This window comes from Phyllostomus discolor, chromosome 2, assembly GCF_004126475.2.
Source record: "Phyllostomus discolor isolate MPI-MPIP mPhyDis1 chromosome 2, mPhyDis1.pri.v3, whole genome shotgun sequence".
NCBI classification, from domain to species: Eukaryota; Metazoa; Chordata; class Mammalia; order Chiroptera; family Phyllostomidae; genus Phyllostomus; species Phyllostomus discolor.
The window spans coordinates 147,827,782-147,845,662 of NC_040904.2; the positions used below are offsets into that span (position 1 = coordinate 147,827,782).

A 17,881-nucleotide genomic window follows, 5' to 3' on the forward strand; every position below is an offset into this window, starting at 1 on the left:
AATAAAAAATTATTTAAAGTATAATAAAACTACACAGGAAGAATAACATCAACAACACAAAACCCCAGCAGTGGGAGTAATTAGAATAACTATTAAGGGAATAATCACAAGAGAAGATAAGTCAGCAGAACACGGATGCAATGAAAGGTTGACTTTTGACAGAGGTTAATGTGGTCTTGTAACAGGGATCTTCAGGGGGGGAAGCACAGAAGGGCACTGGGCAAGAAGTTTTTGTGCTACACACTACAATAAAAAAGTAAGTTCTATAGGGTGAAACTCTAGACACAGCAATCTTTTTAAAAAATGTCCAGATCTATCATATCATTTCAATCTCTACCACACCTACAGAACTATTCTTTCTAGAATGCAATTTTGATTATACTCCTCTGTTTGAAACTCTCCTGATCTGCTGGATAAAGTTCAAACTTCTTAGTATCACATAAAAGGTCTTCCAAGTTTTTGCCAGCTTATCCCTCTAACCTGTCTACTTCCACAAACTCTTGCAGTTCTCTGACTATGTTGAAGTCTTTGATATTCCACTCAAACACTGGTGTGCTCCTTTTATGAACCTTCTCTACAAAAGGGTTTTGTTTTTTTTTTTACCTTTTTGTCATTCTCCATTCCCTTACCCCCATGACTATAACTTATTCTTATTTTCATCATAAGTTCTAAGATTTGGAGGTTTGTATCCATTACTCTTTTCTAGCCATCATTTTCTTTCGAAACTCTACTTCCAGTGATTTCAATGGGCCTTCCAATTATGTGGCCTATCCGTCTCCCTCACCAGAGGAGGAGCTCATGAGTCAGTCAAGCCAGTCAGAATGTCCATGGGGAATCTTGGGCCCATGACATAGGGATTGACCAGTGGTGATCTATTCCCTAATCAGAACAAATCATTGCCATTTGGGAAAACAAAGATAGATTCTGTTGTGAGGGAGGGAGTTTACTTTCCTCTGAGCTCATTAGGATCATAAGGGTGGGGACTCTATCAGCCTAAACTTGTTTGAGGCCACCTCCCTAAGAATTATCTAAAAATTATGTCAGATAGAGGCAAGAAGCCATGAAGCTGATGAAAGGTTGATTTCTGATGACACTGTTGAAATAACTGGACTCAATCATTCCTAAAGCTAATACTAAATCTCATGCTTATCAAATATTCAGTCAGCAAATTCCTTTTTATTGTCTAAGATGGTTTGAGTTAGGTTTCCACATTTAAAATGGAAATACAGTTGTTAATATTTATGTTATTGCACTGATATTCATAAGCTGTCTCTCCTTTGTGTCTCATTTATTGTTATACCCTAGCACTCAGAACACAGTGCCTAGAAAATAAGCAGGGGCTTACAAATGATTCTGGAATAAGTGCTCTAACCAGAGCTGCTGATCAAATATGGCAGTGGTAAGAATGTTGGATCTGGAACCTGGTTTTCTGACCAAGGTATCCTTGGAGTGACCATGAGTCATCTTTAAAATGAGAGTCATGTCAATAATATCCCCTAAACAGGATTATGATAATTAAATTAATTAATAAATATAAAGAGTTCGGCACAGTGCCTAGCACAGAATAATCATTTAATAAATGTTAGCAGTTGATATTATTTATGCTTGTACAGTTGTCCCTGTTACCTGTCACACATCCCAGAATGACAAATTACCTGTCATGCATCCCAGATGGTTTACCCATTCCATGTACAAAGTTAAATTGGTCTTTCACATTACTCACATGCTAATTTACTGATAGAAAGAACCTGAGAAAAGCAAATTGGAAAATTGAACAAAGACACTAACTATACATTAAGGACTGGTAGAGAGATAGTCAACATGAATCCCTGAGATTGCAGCCAAATTGCTCTTATTTTTATTTTTGCACATGCACATTTGAAGATTATTTTCTAGATATGCCAGCTAGAATAGGGTCACTATTTTTTTCTACATTTTTAAATGTTTGATTTGGCACCGTGTGGGTGAATCTAAACAATGAGGGCCCATCAAGTAAACATAATGAACAAGTAGACAGAAAATCAATAAGGATATATTGTAGAAGATTTGAACAACTCTATAAACCAACTTGACCTAATTGGCATTTAGAAAACATTCCAGCCAATGTCAGTGAAATATATATTGTTTTGAAATGTAGACAAGACATTAACCAATAGACATCAAATTCTGCGCCAGAAAACATGCCTTACTAACTCTAAGAAGATTCAAGTCATCCAGAATATATTTTGCTGACCACAATAAAATTAAATAAAAAATAAGTGGAAAATTTTCTGGAAAATCTCCAAATATCTGTAAATTAAACAATGCACTTTATATAGCCCATAGACAATTAATAAATCAAGTAGGAAATTATAAAGTATTTTAAAATGAATAAAAATGAAATTGGAATATATCAAAATTTGGAGCATGCTATTGGGGAAAGCATGCTATATAGGAGGAAATTTATGTAATAGACACCTAAATTATAATAGGATAAAGGTCTCCAACTAAAGACCTCAGCTTGCACCTTAAGAACTAAAATAAAAAGGACGAGTTAAACTCAAAATATACAAAATGAAAGAATAATGATTACAGGGAAAAATCTATAAAATAGTATTAAGAGCAAATATCAATTGAACCAAAAGCTACAGTTTTAAAAATAAAATGTATAAACTTCTAGTGAGACATTCAGAAATGAAGGATGAAACAAAAATTAATAGCATCTGGAATAGAAGATGTGACATTTTTAGAGATGCAGTAGTTGTTAAAAGAATAATATATCATGTCCAACTTCACATCAATAAGTTAAACTCCTTGGATAAAATGAGTCAAATCCTTAAAAACACACAAGTTACCAAAGCTTACATAAGAAGTCATAAATAAACTGAATAATCAGTTATATATTAATGAAATTATAGTTAAAATTCTTCCCATGAAGAAAACTCCAGGCCCAGATTGTTGTACTGATAAATTCTATCAAATATTTAACAAAGAAAGGAATATGAATTCTCTTAGGAAATTGAAAAGGAATCAATAGCTTAACTTCTATATGTCTAGCATTACAGCATTAACAAAACCAGACATTACAAGAAAAAAAATTACAGACTAATATCCCTAATAAACATAGATACAAAATTTCTAAAAATTTTTAAAGGAAATTGAATCTAACAGTATATTTAAAAATACATTATGACAGAATGGTTTTTGTCTCATGAATGCAAGGACAGTCTAACATTCAAAAATCGATGAATATAATTCACCACACTACAAACTGGAAAAAAAAAAACAATGAAGCAAAAATAGAAACATCTTGCCCTAGTCAGTGTGGCTCAGTTGGTTGGAGTGTCCTCCTGTAGACCAAAAGATAATGGGTTCAATTCCCAGTGTGGACACATATCTAAGTTGCAGGTTCCATCCCCAGTTGAGGCACATATGAGAAAGAAACCAATTAATGTTTCTCTTTCACAACAGTATTTCACTGTTTTGCTCTCTCTTTGTCTCTTTTCCTTCCCCTCTCTCCACAAACAATGAAATATTCTATAAAGTAAGCACATATAATGAGTGAAATTTAGTTTATTCAATAAATGGTGTTGGGAAAATTGGACAGCTATGTGCAGAAAAATGAAACTAGACAATGTTCTTATACCACACACAAGAATAAATTCAAAATGGATCAAAGACTTAAAATGTTAGACCTGAAACCATTAAAATCATAGAAGGAAACACAGGCAGCAAAACCTCACATATTGCTTGCAGCAATTTTTTTATCAGCTATATTTCCCCAGGCAAGGGAAATGAAAGAAAAAAAAATAAACAAATGGGACTATATCAAAATAAAAAGTTTTTGCACAGCAAAAGAAATTGTCAACCAAATAAAATACAACCCACAGAATGGGAGAACATATTTGCAGACTAGTCTCATAAAGGGTAAATATCCAAAATTTATAAGGTATTTACAAAAATTAATACCAAAAACACAACTCCAAAATATATAAAAAAACTCATACAACACCACTTTAGGAAGATAAAAAAATCCAATTAAAAAATTGGCAAAAGACTTGAATAGACACTTCTCCAAGTAGAACATACAAAGGGTCCAGAGACATATGAAAAGATACTCAGCATCACTAGGCATCAGAGAGATGCAAATTAAAACCAGAGTGAGATACCTCACACCAGTCAGAATGGCCATCATAAACAAATCAACAAACAACAAGTGTTGGAGAGGTTGTGGAGAAAAGGGATCCCTAGGGCACCGTTGGTAGGATTGTAGACTGGTGTAGCCATTATGGAAAACAGTATGGAATTTCCTCAGAAAACTAAAAATAGAACTGCATTTTGACCCAGCAATTCCACTGCTAGGATTATATCCTTAGAACACTGAAACACCAATCCAAAAGAACCTATGTACCCCAATGTTCATAGTAGCACAATTTACAATAGCCAAGTGCTGGAAGCAACCTAAGTGCCCATCAGCAAATGAGTGGATCAAAAAACTATGTTACATTTACACAGTGGAATATTATGCAGCAGAAAGAAAGAAGGAGCTCCTATCCTTTGAGACAGCATGGATGGAACTGGAGAGCATTATGTTAAGTGAAATAAGCCAGGCAGTGAAAGACAAATACCATATGATCTCACCTATAAGTGGAACCTAATCAAAAAAACAAGCAAGCAAGCAAAATACAACCAGAGACATTGAAAGTAAGAATAAACTGATAGTAACAAGAGGCAAGGTGGGAGGGGATAATGGGAGGGAAAAGGGGGAAGGGTTTATAGGAACAACTATAAAGGACACATGGGCAAAACCAAGGGGGGTTAGAATCAGGGGAGGGAGGGGACTTGTGCTTGTACTTGGCATTTAGAAAACATTCCAGCTGTACTTGAACAATAATACAAATTAAAATTTTAAAAAGTAATAAAAATAAATAAATAAATAAATTTCTACCTGTTAAAAAATGGGCAAAGGACTGACTAGACACTTTTTCAAAGAGGACATGCAGGTGGTCAATAGACGTATGGAAAGATGCTCATTGTCACTAATCATGAGAGAAATGAAAATTAAAATGACAATGTGATACCATCTCACAAGTGTCAGAATGGCTATCAACAATAAATCAACAAACAACAAGTGCTGGAGAGGATGTGGAGAAAGGGGAATCCTTTTGCACTGTTGGTGGGAATGCAGACTGGAGCAACCACTGTGGAAAGCAGTGTGGAAGTACCTGAAAAAATTCAAAATGGATCTGCCTTTTGACCCAGCAATCCTACTTCTGGGAATATATATGAAGGAGCCCAAAACACTAATTAAAAAAAAAAAAACATAAGCACCCTTATGTTCCTTGAGCATTATTTGCAATCACCAAGATATGGGAGCAGCTCAAGTGTCCATCAGTAGATGGGTGGATAAAACAATTATGGGACATTTACACAATGGAATAAAACTTGGCCATAAAAAAGAAGAAAAGTTTACCCTTTGCAACAGTACAGATGGACTTGGAAGAGCATTATGCTAAGTGAAATAAGCCAGTCAGAAAAAGACAAAGACCATATGATTTCACTAAGACAGTGAAGAAGTAAATCCAAGAAAACACAAAGAAGTGGAAGTATATACCATGTTTATGGATAGGAATAATCAACATCATTGAAATGTGCATTCTACCCAAAGTGATCTATAGATCCAATACAACTCCTATCAAGACAGAGTCATAGGTAGAGGGCAATATGACAGATAAGGGTGGAAGGAAGTTGGGGGAGAAGGGACTGAGCAAAAATGAAAAAGGGCTCATGGACATGGACAACACTGTTGTGATTGCAGGGAAGAGGGGGAGGTATAAGGGTCTAAATGGTAATGAAAAATATAATAAAAATAAAAGCAATGAAAAAATGTCCTCAGGTGGGGATAAAGTAAATAAATAGATCACCATTTTGATAGATGGGGCAAAAGCATTTGCTGGAATCAGTATCCATTTCATATTAGAATTTTCAGCAATGTAGGAACAAAATGCAAAAGAGGAATAAAGGATATTTATAAAATACCAGAGGCAAAATCATACCTATTGGTGAAAGACTGAATGTTTTGCTCTTAAAATCAGGAACAATACAAAGATTCCTGTTCTCACTCCTTCCATTTAACATTGTACAAAATAATTATACAAAAATCAACTGCATGTCTACATAGAACAAAACAATCATAAATGGGAATTAAAACAAATATCAGTTACAATAGCCTAAAATATTAGAAATATTAGAAATAAATAATATTCACTAAAAATATATTACTGAAAGAAAATATACTCACATATATATAACTCGCTGATTTTCCACAAATGTGCAAAGACAAATCAGTGAAAAAAGAATAGACTTTTCCAGAAATGATTTTTGAAAAATTGAATATCCATATGCAAAGAAAAAATATTCTATTTAAACCACACCATATATAAAAGATAGCTCAAAATAAATCATAAATCTAAATATAAACCTAAAACTATAGAACTTTAGAAGAAAAAAACAAAAGAATAACTTTCAGAGCCGTGAGTTAAAGATTTCTTAAATATGACACCAACAGTATTATCATTTAAAAAATAATAAAATATACTTATACCCTTTTCTTTTAGAAGGACATTAAAGTGAGAGACAGGATACTATTTGAGAAAATAATATTTGTATATCTTATGTCTGATAACCTATAGCAAAGGATAAAAAGAACCCTCATAACTCCACAGTAAAAAAACAAACAGCCCATTTTTTAAAAAGTGAGCAAAGGGTTTGAGCAGACTCTTCACCAAGGAAGACATAGGAAAAATATGCAAGTGAAAAAAATGGTCAATATCATTAGCCATAGGAGAATATAATTAAAATTGTGATAAGATACCCCACAGTATCTAAAATAAAGGAATTAATTATATGACGTTTGTGTTGGGGAAGAGGTGGATAATGTAGGACCCTGATATACTATCTGTAGGAATGTGCTATGGTACAACTACTTCAGAAAACAGTTTATTTAGTAGTCTCAAAACATTAAACATACCTATCACATCATCTCAACATTGTACTTCTAGGTATTAACCCAAGAGAAATAAAACAAATACACATACAAAGACCTGTACATAAATGTTTACAGCAAGTTTGCTTGTAATAGTAAAAACTGGACACAACCAAAATATTCAGGTGAATAAACAAATTATGTTATCTCCAGATGTACTACAACATGAATGGTGTAGTAGAAGGAGGCAGACAGAGTTCATACTGTATGATCCCACTTATATAAAACTCTAAAAAATTCAATTTAACCTATAGTGAAAAAATTGACCAATGGAGGAGTGAAGAGGGATGGGAAGAAAGATTACAAAGAGTTATGGGCAAATTTCTAATGAATATATTCACTAACTTGATTATGGTAATATTTTCTCTCTGCATACATATATCAAACATATCAAATTGTACCTTTTGAACATGTGCAATTTATCATATTTTAATTATATTTCACTATAGCTGTTCAAAAAAAGAATTTTTTTCTTGAGAAGTCTTCATTGGAAATGGGTAGATCCTATTATCACTTAAAAATATGTAGCAAAAACAGTATTTTCAGTAGTACTTATGGTATAGAGATACTAGGCTAGACATGAAGACAAACTCACAGCTAATATCATACGCAATGTTGAAAACTTAAAAGATCTTCCAAGATCATAAATAAGACAAGGACACCCTCTCTTGCCATTTCTATTCAACATAGTACTGGAAGTCCTAGCCATAGCAAATATATGACAACAATAACAAAAAACTCTTCCAACTTATAAATCATCAATTGAGTAAAACTGAAGAATACAAAACCAACAAACAAATCAGTTCTCTTACACACTAACAATGAACCATATGAAAGAGAAATTAAGAAAGTGACACTACTTACACTATCAAAAGCAATATAATACTTAGGAATAAATTTAACCAAGGACTTATACACTGAAAATGATAAGATACTGAAGAAAGAAATTGAAGAAAACACAAATAAATGGAAAGATGTCCATTTTTTGTATTAGATGAAATAATATTGTTAAAATATCCATACAATGCAGTGATCCACAGATTCAATGCAATGACTATCAAAATTCCAATGGCATTTTTCAAAAACAATTATTCTAAAATTTGTATGGAAGCACAAAAGATTTCAAATAGCCAAAGCAATCCTGAGAAAAGAACAAAAAAAGAGCAAAGTTGGACGCATCACACTTCCTGATTTTAAACTAGACTACAAAGCTATTGTAATCAAAACAGAATTGTACTGGCAAAAAAAAAGCCCAGGTACATAGAACCTGGAATGGACTAGAGAGCCCAGATATAAATCCACACTTAAATGGATATATGGTCAACTAATTTTTGATGAGCACTAAGAACACACATGGGGAAAAGATAGTCTCTTCAATAAATGATACTGGGAAAACAGAATATCCTCATGGAAAGTAATTAAACTGGATTCATCATATACTACTGAAAAAACATTAACTCAAAATGAATCATATTTAATTGTAAGCCTGGAATTATAAAACTCCCAGAAGAAAACAAAGGAGAAAATATCCTTGACATTAGTCTTGGCAAAGATTACTTAGATAAGACAAAAGCACAGACAACAAAGGCTAGAATAAACAAATGGAACTACAACAAACTAAAGAGTTTTTGCACAGCAAAAGAAACAATCAATAAACTGAAAAGGCAAACTACAGAATGGGAGAAGATATTTGCAAGCCATGTATCTGATATGGGGTTAAGGCCCAAAATGTATAAAATACTCATACAACTCAATAGCAAAATAACATACAATCCAATTAAAATGGGTAAAGGACCTGAACAGACATTTTTTTTCTGAACAAGGCATATAAATGGCCAATAGGTATATGAAAAGAGGCTCAACATCACTAATAATTAGGGAAATACAGATCAAAACCACAATGATCTATTAACTTATACCTGTTACAATGACTATTATGAAAAGACAAGAGATAACAAATGCCAGCAAGAATATACAACAAAGAGAACCCTAATATATACAGTGCTGCTGGGAATGTAAATTGGTACAGTCATTATGCAAAGCAATATAGGATTCTCCAAGAAATTGAAAATAGAACTACCATATGATCTAGCAATCCTACTCTTGGGTATACATCCAAAAGAAATGAAATCAGTATCTTAAAAAAATCTACAAACCATGTTTCTTTTAGTATTTATTCATAATAGGCATAATAGAAAAAAACAATCTAAATGTCTTTCAATGAATGAATAGATACAGAAAATATATACATATATATATACACATATATATAATGGAATATTACTCAGTCATTAAAACAGGGAAATCCTGTCATTTGCAACAACATGAATTAATCTGGAGGCCATTATGCTAAGTAAAACAACCCAGACAGAGAAGGACAAATATTATGTGGTATTCATTCTATGTGGAATTTTTTTGAAAGCCAATTTCATAGAAACAGAGAATTAAATCATGGTTGCCAAGGGCTAAGGAAAGAGGGAAATGGGGGTGATACAGGTCAAAGGGTACAGATTTTTAGGTGTAAGAGAAGAAGTTCTGATGATCTAAAGTATATCATGGTGACTACCATTAATAACATAGTATCACACACTGGAAAGTTGCTGAGCACAGATCTTGGGCATTCTCACCACAACAGAAAACATACTGTGTGAGATGATGGGTGTATTAATCATCTTGGCCTTGGTAATCACTCCACAATGTGTATGTATATCAAATCATCGCATTGTACACCTTAAATATGTATAATTATATTTGTCAATTATTTTTCAATAAAGTATAAACAACACATAGCTAGAGACAAGTAAGCCAGTAACCTTTATAATGGTGGTCCTAAAAACTGAGGCATGGTTTGCTCATTTATCACATTTGTAAATGGAAAGCCTTAGCACCAAACTGTAGAGAGGGTGGAATAATAATTATTGTATCTTTATTTTCCTACTGTTTGAATGTTAATCTTCTTGAATAAATTAGAAATTATTCAAGTATAATAAAGCTAGAAAAGATATTATTTATATGTAAAAACACATCTAAAACATATTTACTATAAGTCATATTTGTGGATATTATTCATCCTGAAGTAAATTGTTATTTATAAATAGTCTTGGACTTGGTGGTAGGTGGGAAATAACTACAGACCTGTCTCTAAACTCATTTCAAGCCATCTTAATAAATTATTTCCTGCATTATATCTCAAGGATAGATATAGTTTAAAGAACTGAATGTGCATCCAACAAAATCTAGCCAAAACCCTCATATATAAAAGTTAATGTATATTTTAAACATTTATTTAGTTTCTTCAATATATTAATATATATTTAAATATGATTCTACACTTCCACTTATTTTTATAAAACATCAAAAACACCTTTTTGAGCCAATGTGACGATCACTGCCTTGAAAAGATATTTTCTAACATAATTTGTATTTTTACATATTATAGCATATAATATTCACTAATAATCATTGAGATAGTCATTTCCTGAATGTAAAGCCATATTTCTAAATTGCTGCACCAAAGAATTCAGATGAATTATTATTTGACCTCTAGTTATAATTAGGAATACTTTGTTTTTAAGAAAAAAATTAGTAACTTTTTTGTAATTTGAAGCATTATTAAATCAATAAAGTACATAGAAATCCCATAAATGCAATTCAATCTACACTATACTAATTATAAAGTAGATTTTAAAACTATTTTAATAATTATTAAAAGATTACTAAGTGTTAAACACTGAAATGTACATGCTCACAGTAAAATTAGAACTAAAAGATAGGGCTATGAGGAAAATCCTATTCCAAGTAACAATGGGGAAAAGTTCATAGTGCATCTTATTTTTATGTCTGGACATTGGTCCAAAATCTCTGCCATTCAAAGTATAGTCTTTAAATTTTCATTTGTTATGCTAGGAACCCAGGAAACATACTGAATCCCCCAAATCTCCCTTATGCAATCGTTATAAAGTACATGTCATGTCACTGTCTATTCAGCTGTTTGCATCAGCCAATCAAAATAAATAAGTATTTAAGAGGCATTCATGAAAAATAATGTCACTATATAGATCGGTTTTCTTATTAATAATATTTAAACTGACATTTAACTAAGTCCATCTGTACATCAATTTCATATGGAGTCTCCATACACATATTCATTAATACTTCCAATATTTCTACACATTATTTTGCAAATGTTCATCTCCATTACACTGATTTATAAAGCAAAGCCCTAGTTCATAAAATGGAACAAACCTAGTAACTCTGTGTTTTCTAGCTCATAGTCAATTTCCATCAGCCAGGAAGAAGAGAAGAATACAACACATCTGATGAAATATCCAATTGGCACTTGGATCTGATCTATTCCCACCTTTTTATAAGCGATCCAGTCAAACACCCTGTCAATATCTGTTGCCTGTAGCACTTCCTGTGATACTGGATGGGAACTGGCCAAGCCGTCAAGCAGCATCACTTCATGCAGAACATCCGTCAGAAACCTCTGTTTTTCCTGCAACACAGTAGACAAGGTGATATCATAGGTGATTCATGTTTAGGACAGAATGTGTGTGACTACGTGAACAGAATCTGTGTTACTTAATTAATGATGTTCATCAGCCTACATGGCGAGACTTAACTCTAAAGAGAACCCAGTAAATTAAATGACCCTTAAGTTACTCTAAAATTAAAGTGGTGGATTTGAGCACAGGAAACAAAATCGATGAGCTACAAATAGATTTTTAAAAAACTAAACTCTGTGCTTTAACCATGGTTAAAGCACATTTGGACAGTGGGCACAGAATGAAACTGACTAAGCTTATTTGTGCATTCTGCAGGGTCAAGGCCACAATTCCAGTTTCAAATAACCTTTTTAGTTGAGCTCAATATAAGAATAATAACTAAATTTCAGGGTTCCAGTGCTATTTTGCTATTTACATCATTCATTTCTAATAGCATTTGAACAGCTCAGTCTCTCTCTCCCTGTGGCTGTGGTTCTCTCTCTCTCTTTCATACACACACACATTTACAATACAAGGCATTATTGACATGAAACTGTAATATATGTGGATGTATAATATATAGGTGTATTCAGTATAATGGACATAAAGTGGAGATGAGTAGGTATCAATATTCCATTACCTTAAGTTTGAAAACAGACAAAATTATGATACTTTTATGCTGTACATTCTTGATACAGTAATGCATTTGCCTTAATAAAAGCTGATTTGTTATATTAGGAATAAACTGTAAAGAAAAAGTACCTCTCTGTTGTTTTTGTTTTAGAAAGCCTGCTTTAAAAGAAACAGCTTGGGTTTTGTTAATAAAAAAGCTGGCAGCTATTAGTCCTCCTGGCCTCCTGCCTTCCTTGAGGGAGGAAAGAAAGAAAAAGGAAGCTGCGAGAGATAACAAGGGCTAAATAGCTGCCAGATAGTTGGGACCGGAGTATCATTGCAGAGGTTAAAGATGGCAACACTTAAATCGCTCTAGCTAATTCTGAATTCATTCCTGGAGCCTCCTAGCTTTGAGCCAGCAGATAAGCAGCCTGTTATTTCTGAGTGAGTTGTAATTTCAAGCTGAAAGTACACCAACCCTAGGTTTTAAAAAATAGAAATGGAGAATAACTGTGCTAAGAAAACAACAGTTAATTGGGCATCTATATATGTGTTACTTTAAACATTTTTGTTCATTATCATTGGCTCAGTGATTTAGTATGTTTAATCAGTAATTTAATTAATTAGCTGTCCAACTATATATTATAACATTTATTTTCTAATAGCTTATTTTTATAGTTTATGGATGATATAGCTAATTTCTTCAGTTGTTTTTTGGCCTATGAGTTTCACATCAGTGGTCTCTGCTCCAAAGAGCAGAATGCAACTATGACTGAACCAAAAGTCCTTACAACCCAGAAGACTGCTCTGGACCTTAAGAGACCACAATGACAAGTTCCAACTTACAATGATTAAACTGACAAATCTGACATAAATTAATACTGTATTTATTCTCAAGTTAAATTCCTAATTTAAGAGGAAATAAAAGAGAATGCAGTTGAAACTTGTGATTTAAAATCTTTTTTTATATTTTTTTATTTTATTTTAATCATTGTTCAGATACAGTTTTCTCCTTTTTACTCCCAATCCAGTCCCCCCTCCCACCCCTCCCCACTTCTGTGATTCAAAATCTTAAGAACAAAAAGACTGGTGTAAAATATTCGACTCTTTAGTGATTGCCCAAACCATTATGCTACTCAAACAACTGATTTAAAAAAACAGTGTAAAATGACCTCAAACAGATGCTTTATTTGAATCCTAATTATTAATACTTAGCAAAAATAAATATACATTGGTCAATATTAAAATTTAGTAAGCATACCTTGTTTTTGAGATGTGATTTTGAAGTGGTATAAAGTAATCAACCATATAATTATAAAAATAAAATCTGAGGTAAATTTCAAAAATGAAACTTTCATATTTAAGCAAATATAAGTTATACATAACATTGCTTCATGTTTCTGGAGAAAAATAAAAACAAACCTTTGCTAGTCAATAGAATTTCAAGAAGCAGTGTTTAAATTTAGTAGTATTAGTCATTAGCAAAAAAAATCATCTTCTACATTGTTGAAAAGAGTGATAGTGTGTAATGGAGGAAAAAAAGGCAACAAAAAAGATTAATAGGAAAAGAGAAGCAGTTGGGGTGGGGGGGGAAGAGAAAAAAGCCTGGCAGAATTGCATTCACAAAGATCAGAAGAGTGAATACCTTAAATTGAGAAGGAAAAAAGAAAATTCTAGCCAGAGGCAAACTCAAATTAACCAAACTACAAAGGGTTTCCAAAAGAGGAAGTGCTAATTTTTTTATAAGGACCTGTGTTACTAAAAAGTAAAAAATGATTTTAGCTTGTCATTCTTGGCTGGGACCATCATCCTCCTTCTCATTATCAATAACAACAACAATAACAGCAAAAACTACTAAGTACTGATTGATTGCCCACTGTTGACCTGAGACTATGAAAGTTTGAAAATAAAGTTAAGTAAAGCTTTGGCTGTAATGTGAGATAAAAGATAAAACAAAATATTCACAGTGATCAAAATAAGTGCTTCCTCTTACAGACTGGAAATGCTATAGAATTTGGGGGGAAAGAACAAAATTATTATTTTATGAATATATAACTATATATCTACATATATAAATAATAGATATACAAAAATAATAGGGTTAGTCATAGAAAGTTTAATGGAACAGGTAGCTTTTGATGTGACCATTGTAGGAACTTTAAAGGGATGTGTGGGGAGGGGGTAGGAAATAATATACTTATGGTGCACATTCAACAGTTACTTTTTATTCTTCTTCTTATTTTAAGAACGCCATGATACACCACTCTTCCACTTTCAAAAAGCAGCACAATAAGGTAAAATGGAGAACCTATTTTCAAGTTTAATGCTATTAGTAACAATAAATCCTACCACTCTAATATAGACATCCCTTGGAGTTATTGCATACATGGCAATATTTAAACAGTACTAATAATACTGAAATATATCATATCACATTGAACTATTTCTAAAAATATATTACATTTGGATGTTTGGAGAACAGTGTAAAGGCTTTCAGAAAAGTTAACTAGGTTTGAGTAAATGCACAAATTTGAGAATAACATATGAAAAAAAAGCCACTATTATTTTATTCATTTATTCATTCATATATTTACTTAAAAATATGTATTAAATGTCTATTCTATGCCAGATAGTGTACTGTATTTAGGGAATAAATATATGACTAAAACTGTAAAAACTCAAAAGTGGAAGAGAAAGTACACACAACAATAGATAAAAAGCTGAATGTATTATAATATGATGAATGTTATAAAACACAGAGGGTAAATGCTTAATTCATTCAGGAAAAGTTTCACAGAGGAAGTGAATAGGCTGTTGAAGGAAGAAGGGCTATTCTGATGAGTAGAGGAAGCAGCTAAAAAGGTGGGGCAAGTCCAAAGAGAGGAGCAATGAAAAAGTCTACTCTGTTTGAATCCTGTTATCAGATTGATGAGTGGGTTCTTAATAAATAGGCAGTAGCAGACATAATGACATTACAAAAGTAGTGTCTCAGGAAAATTAACCTATCTGTGGTACACAGGATGACTTGATAGAGAGAGAGAGAGAGAGAGACAAGACACAGAAGGTGGCACTTGTACTAGGAGGGGATGTGGTGATGATGCATTAAAATAAGCTGTTGCTGAAGGGCTGTTGAATCGGTATATTTTTAATGAAAATCAGCTGAAATTGATGCTTTAATGCCTTGGTTCCCCTAGTGGATGATGGAGAGAAAGTACTAAGAGATAACTACATGGCTTCTAGAATTGATGGAATTTTTTTAAAAGGGGGAAGGTATTGATAGAAATGGAGAAGTGAAAAAATGTTTAGTTTAGAGGTCAAGATAAGAGATCAACTTTAGCCACTGCAAGGAACTTGGCAATGAACATCCAAAAGCAATATGCTTTACAAGCAACTGAAAGCGAAAGCCTAGGTCTAAGATAAGGACCCAGGTGCTAAACAACTTTTGGCAATAAATTTTAGTTTGTATAAAAATATAAATGAAGTCTCAGAAAAAATTCACTCTTTTTTATTATTTCTTATAATATCAGGACGTCATATGTTGGTATTTAGTAATATATATAAGGGGAGTTATTAAGAACTGTTATCATGGCATTAGATACACCTGAGAAATTACATTCTTTGATGTCTCAAAATGGCTGCCTGAACAGGTCAAGGTCTGAAGGGTTAAAAGTGAATATGCCTGGTCTAATCAAAGTCACAGCAATGAGGGGGAAAATAGGAAACACTATTGAAAGGCAAGGCTGTCATTTAAGTTCCTATAAGAAGGCTGACTAATTTTAGTGAAGAGAAATACCAGGCAGACACTTTGTCACCAGAAAAGAAAGAAAAAAAAATCAGAATAATCTGAATCAAGATAAAAGGAAGTCAGATACATCAAACCAGACAAGGAAGATGATAGCCAAGCCTGAGCCAATTCAAGCAGTGGTGAGGTACTCATACGCATTAAAAGAGCAGAAGAAAAGTTTCTCAGGGTAATGGTGGGTGGAATCAGAGTAGCTACCAGGACTCATATTTTGTTTGCTCATCTGGTTCATTAGATTCTACATATAAGTGAAGTCATATGGTATTTGTCTTTCTCTGACTGGCTCATTTCTGTTAGCATAACAATCTCTAGGTCCATCCATCCTGTTGCAAAATAAATTTTTTTAGAATAGGCCTGAACATAAATGGCTCTTTTGGTATTTCTAGGAGAAAAGACAGTCACACTACTGCAAAGAGTCCTGGGCTGGAAGAAAAATATCTGCCATTCACTAGTTATACGACCTTGAGCAAGTTACTCAATCTTTCTAGGCCTCAGCATCCTCATTTGTAAACATATGTGGTTGTGAAGATCAAATAAGAGAATTTGTTCCACAAATATTTACTGAACACCTGTTATATCCAAGATGGTGTGTCTGGTTCTGGGGATAAAGGGGTACAAAGACATCAATCTGACCTTAAATGATTTTATAGCAGTAAAAGAAGAGACAAAGATAAAAACAAGTATTAAAACGCCACCTGCTATATGTAAAAATGCAAGTTGGTTCAAGATGTAGTGTGACTGCACAGCAGCCGTAATTTGCTCTGCCTAGCACAAAGCAGGAAGAGCTCCTGAACTGATATTTTGAGTTGAATCTTTAAGGATGATTTGAGTTTTCTAGATCATCCAGCACAAGGGGGCATTTTGGACATCAAGAAATGTATGGGAAAAGTCATGGAGGTCTGAAACGACATGATCTGTTGGGGAGACCAGGATTTTGTGAGGCAGAAGGTGAGTCTAATGAGGTAAATGATGAATGATCTGCACAGACAGACAAGAACAAAATCATCAAGGATCCTCTATACCAAGTTAGGAAGCTAGAATTAAGAAGTAACATCATCAGACCTACGTTTGGAGAGATAACTATGAATAGTGGAAAGTGAACCAGAGTGAGAAGCACCTGGAAACAATAGGGCAAAAGTAGGACAATGCTGCATAATTATGCACAAATATCACACAACATGGGTTTTATCTTTGTGATCACAAAATATTGCATCAATTATCTCTCTAAAATTTAGTCAGTTTGGGCATGAGCAATGGTGATGAAACAAGGTGCTTACTTTGGAATTCCAAAATGTATGAGTTAATGTGGTATAAGCATATACATAGACATAGATAAAGATATATATGTAAATATACACATATATCTGAATAGATATAAATATTGTCCATTTCAGTAAGTTCACTTGTCTACATTATGTAAAGTGATGTCTTATTCAAGGGTTTAATATTACAATGTCCTCTTGAATGAAAATAAAAGCACTTTCTAATCGTGGGCGTCAAATCAATAAGAATGTCTGATAAAAATTATTTAAACAATGTAATCTAATTCCATACATGTTTACTGACTGCTTCTTTCACATATAGGCCTTATGTTAGAGTTTGGGGAATCAAACACAATTGCGACACAATTCCTGCCTCCTGGCAATTCCCATTATGAAAGGAAAGATAATGTTATTTGATGGCAGAAGTATTAGTGGCATAAACAAAGTACTATGGGAGTAGAGAGCAGAGGAAAATTTATAGGTAAAAATGCTTTCAGCATCTATGACCATGTTGCTTCAACCTCAATTTATCTATTACAAAGAGAATAAATAACATATATGTAATTTATGTTTTACCTCTATGGAAATCTGTACTACCACAAGATAAAGACATTTGATTTCATAGGTTAAATAAACAAAATGCCACATGAATCATCACTAATCTAAAGCCCTTGCTTACACAAGGCTAGAGCAA

At 33.0% G+C, this 17,881-nt stretch overlaps 1 protein-coding gene across 1 annotated transcript in view; it reads right to left on the reverse strand.

Annotated features, from left to right (window-relative positions):
* Positions 1–17,881, reverse strand: part of TRHDE (thyrotropin releasing hormone degrading enzyme) — a 368,798-nt gene that overhangs the window by 133,060 nt on the left and 217,857 nt on the right. Inside the window, exon 6 of the mRNA XM_028532432.2 lies at positions 11,385–11,522. Coding sequence (XP_028388233.2) covers positions 11,385–11,522 — 138 coding nt within the window. The remainder of the gene's footprint in view (positions 1–11,384; positions 11,523–17,881) is intronic.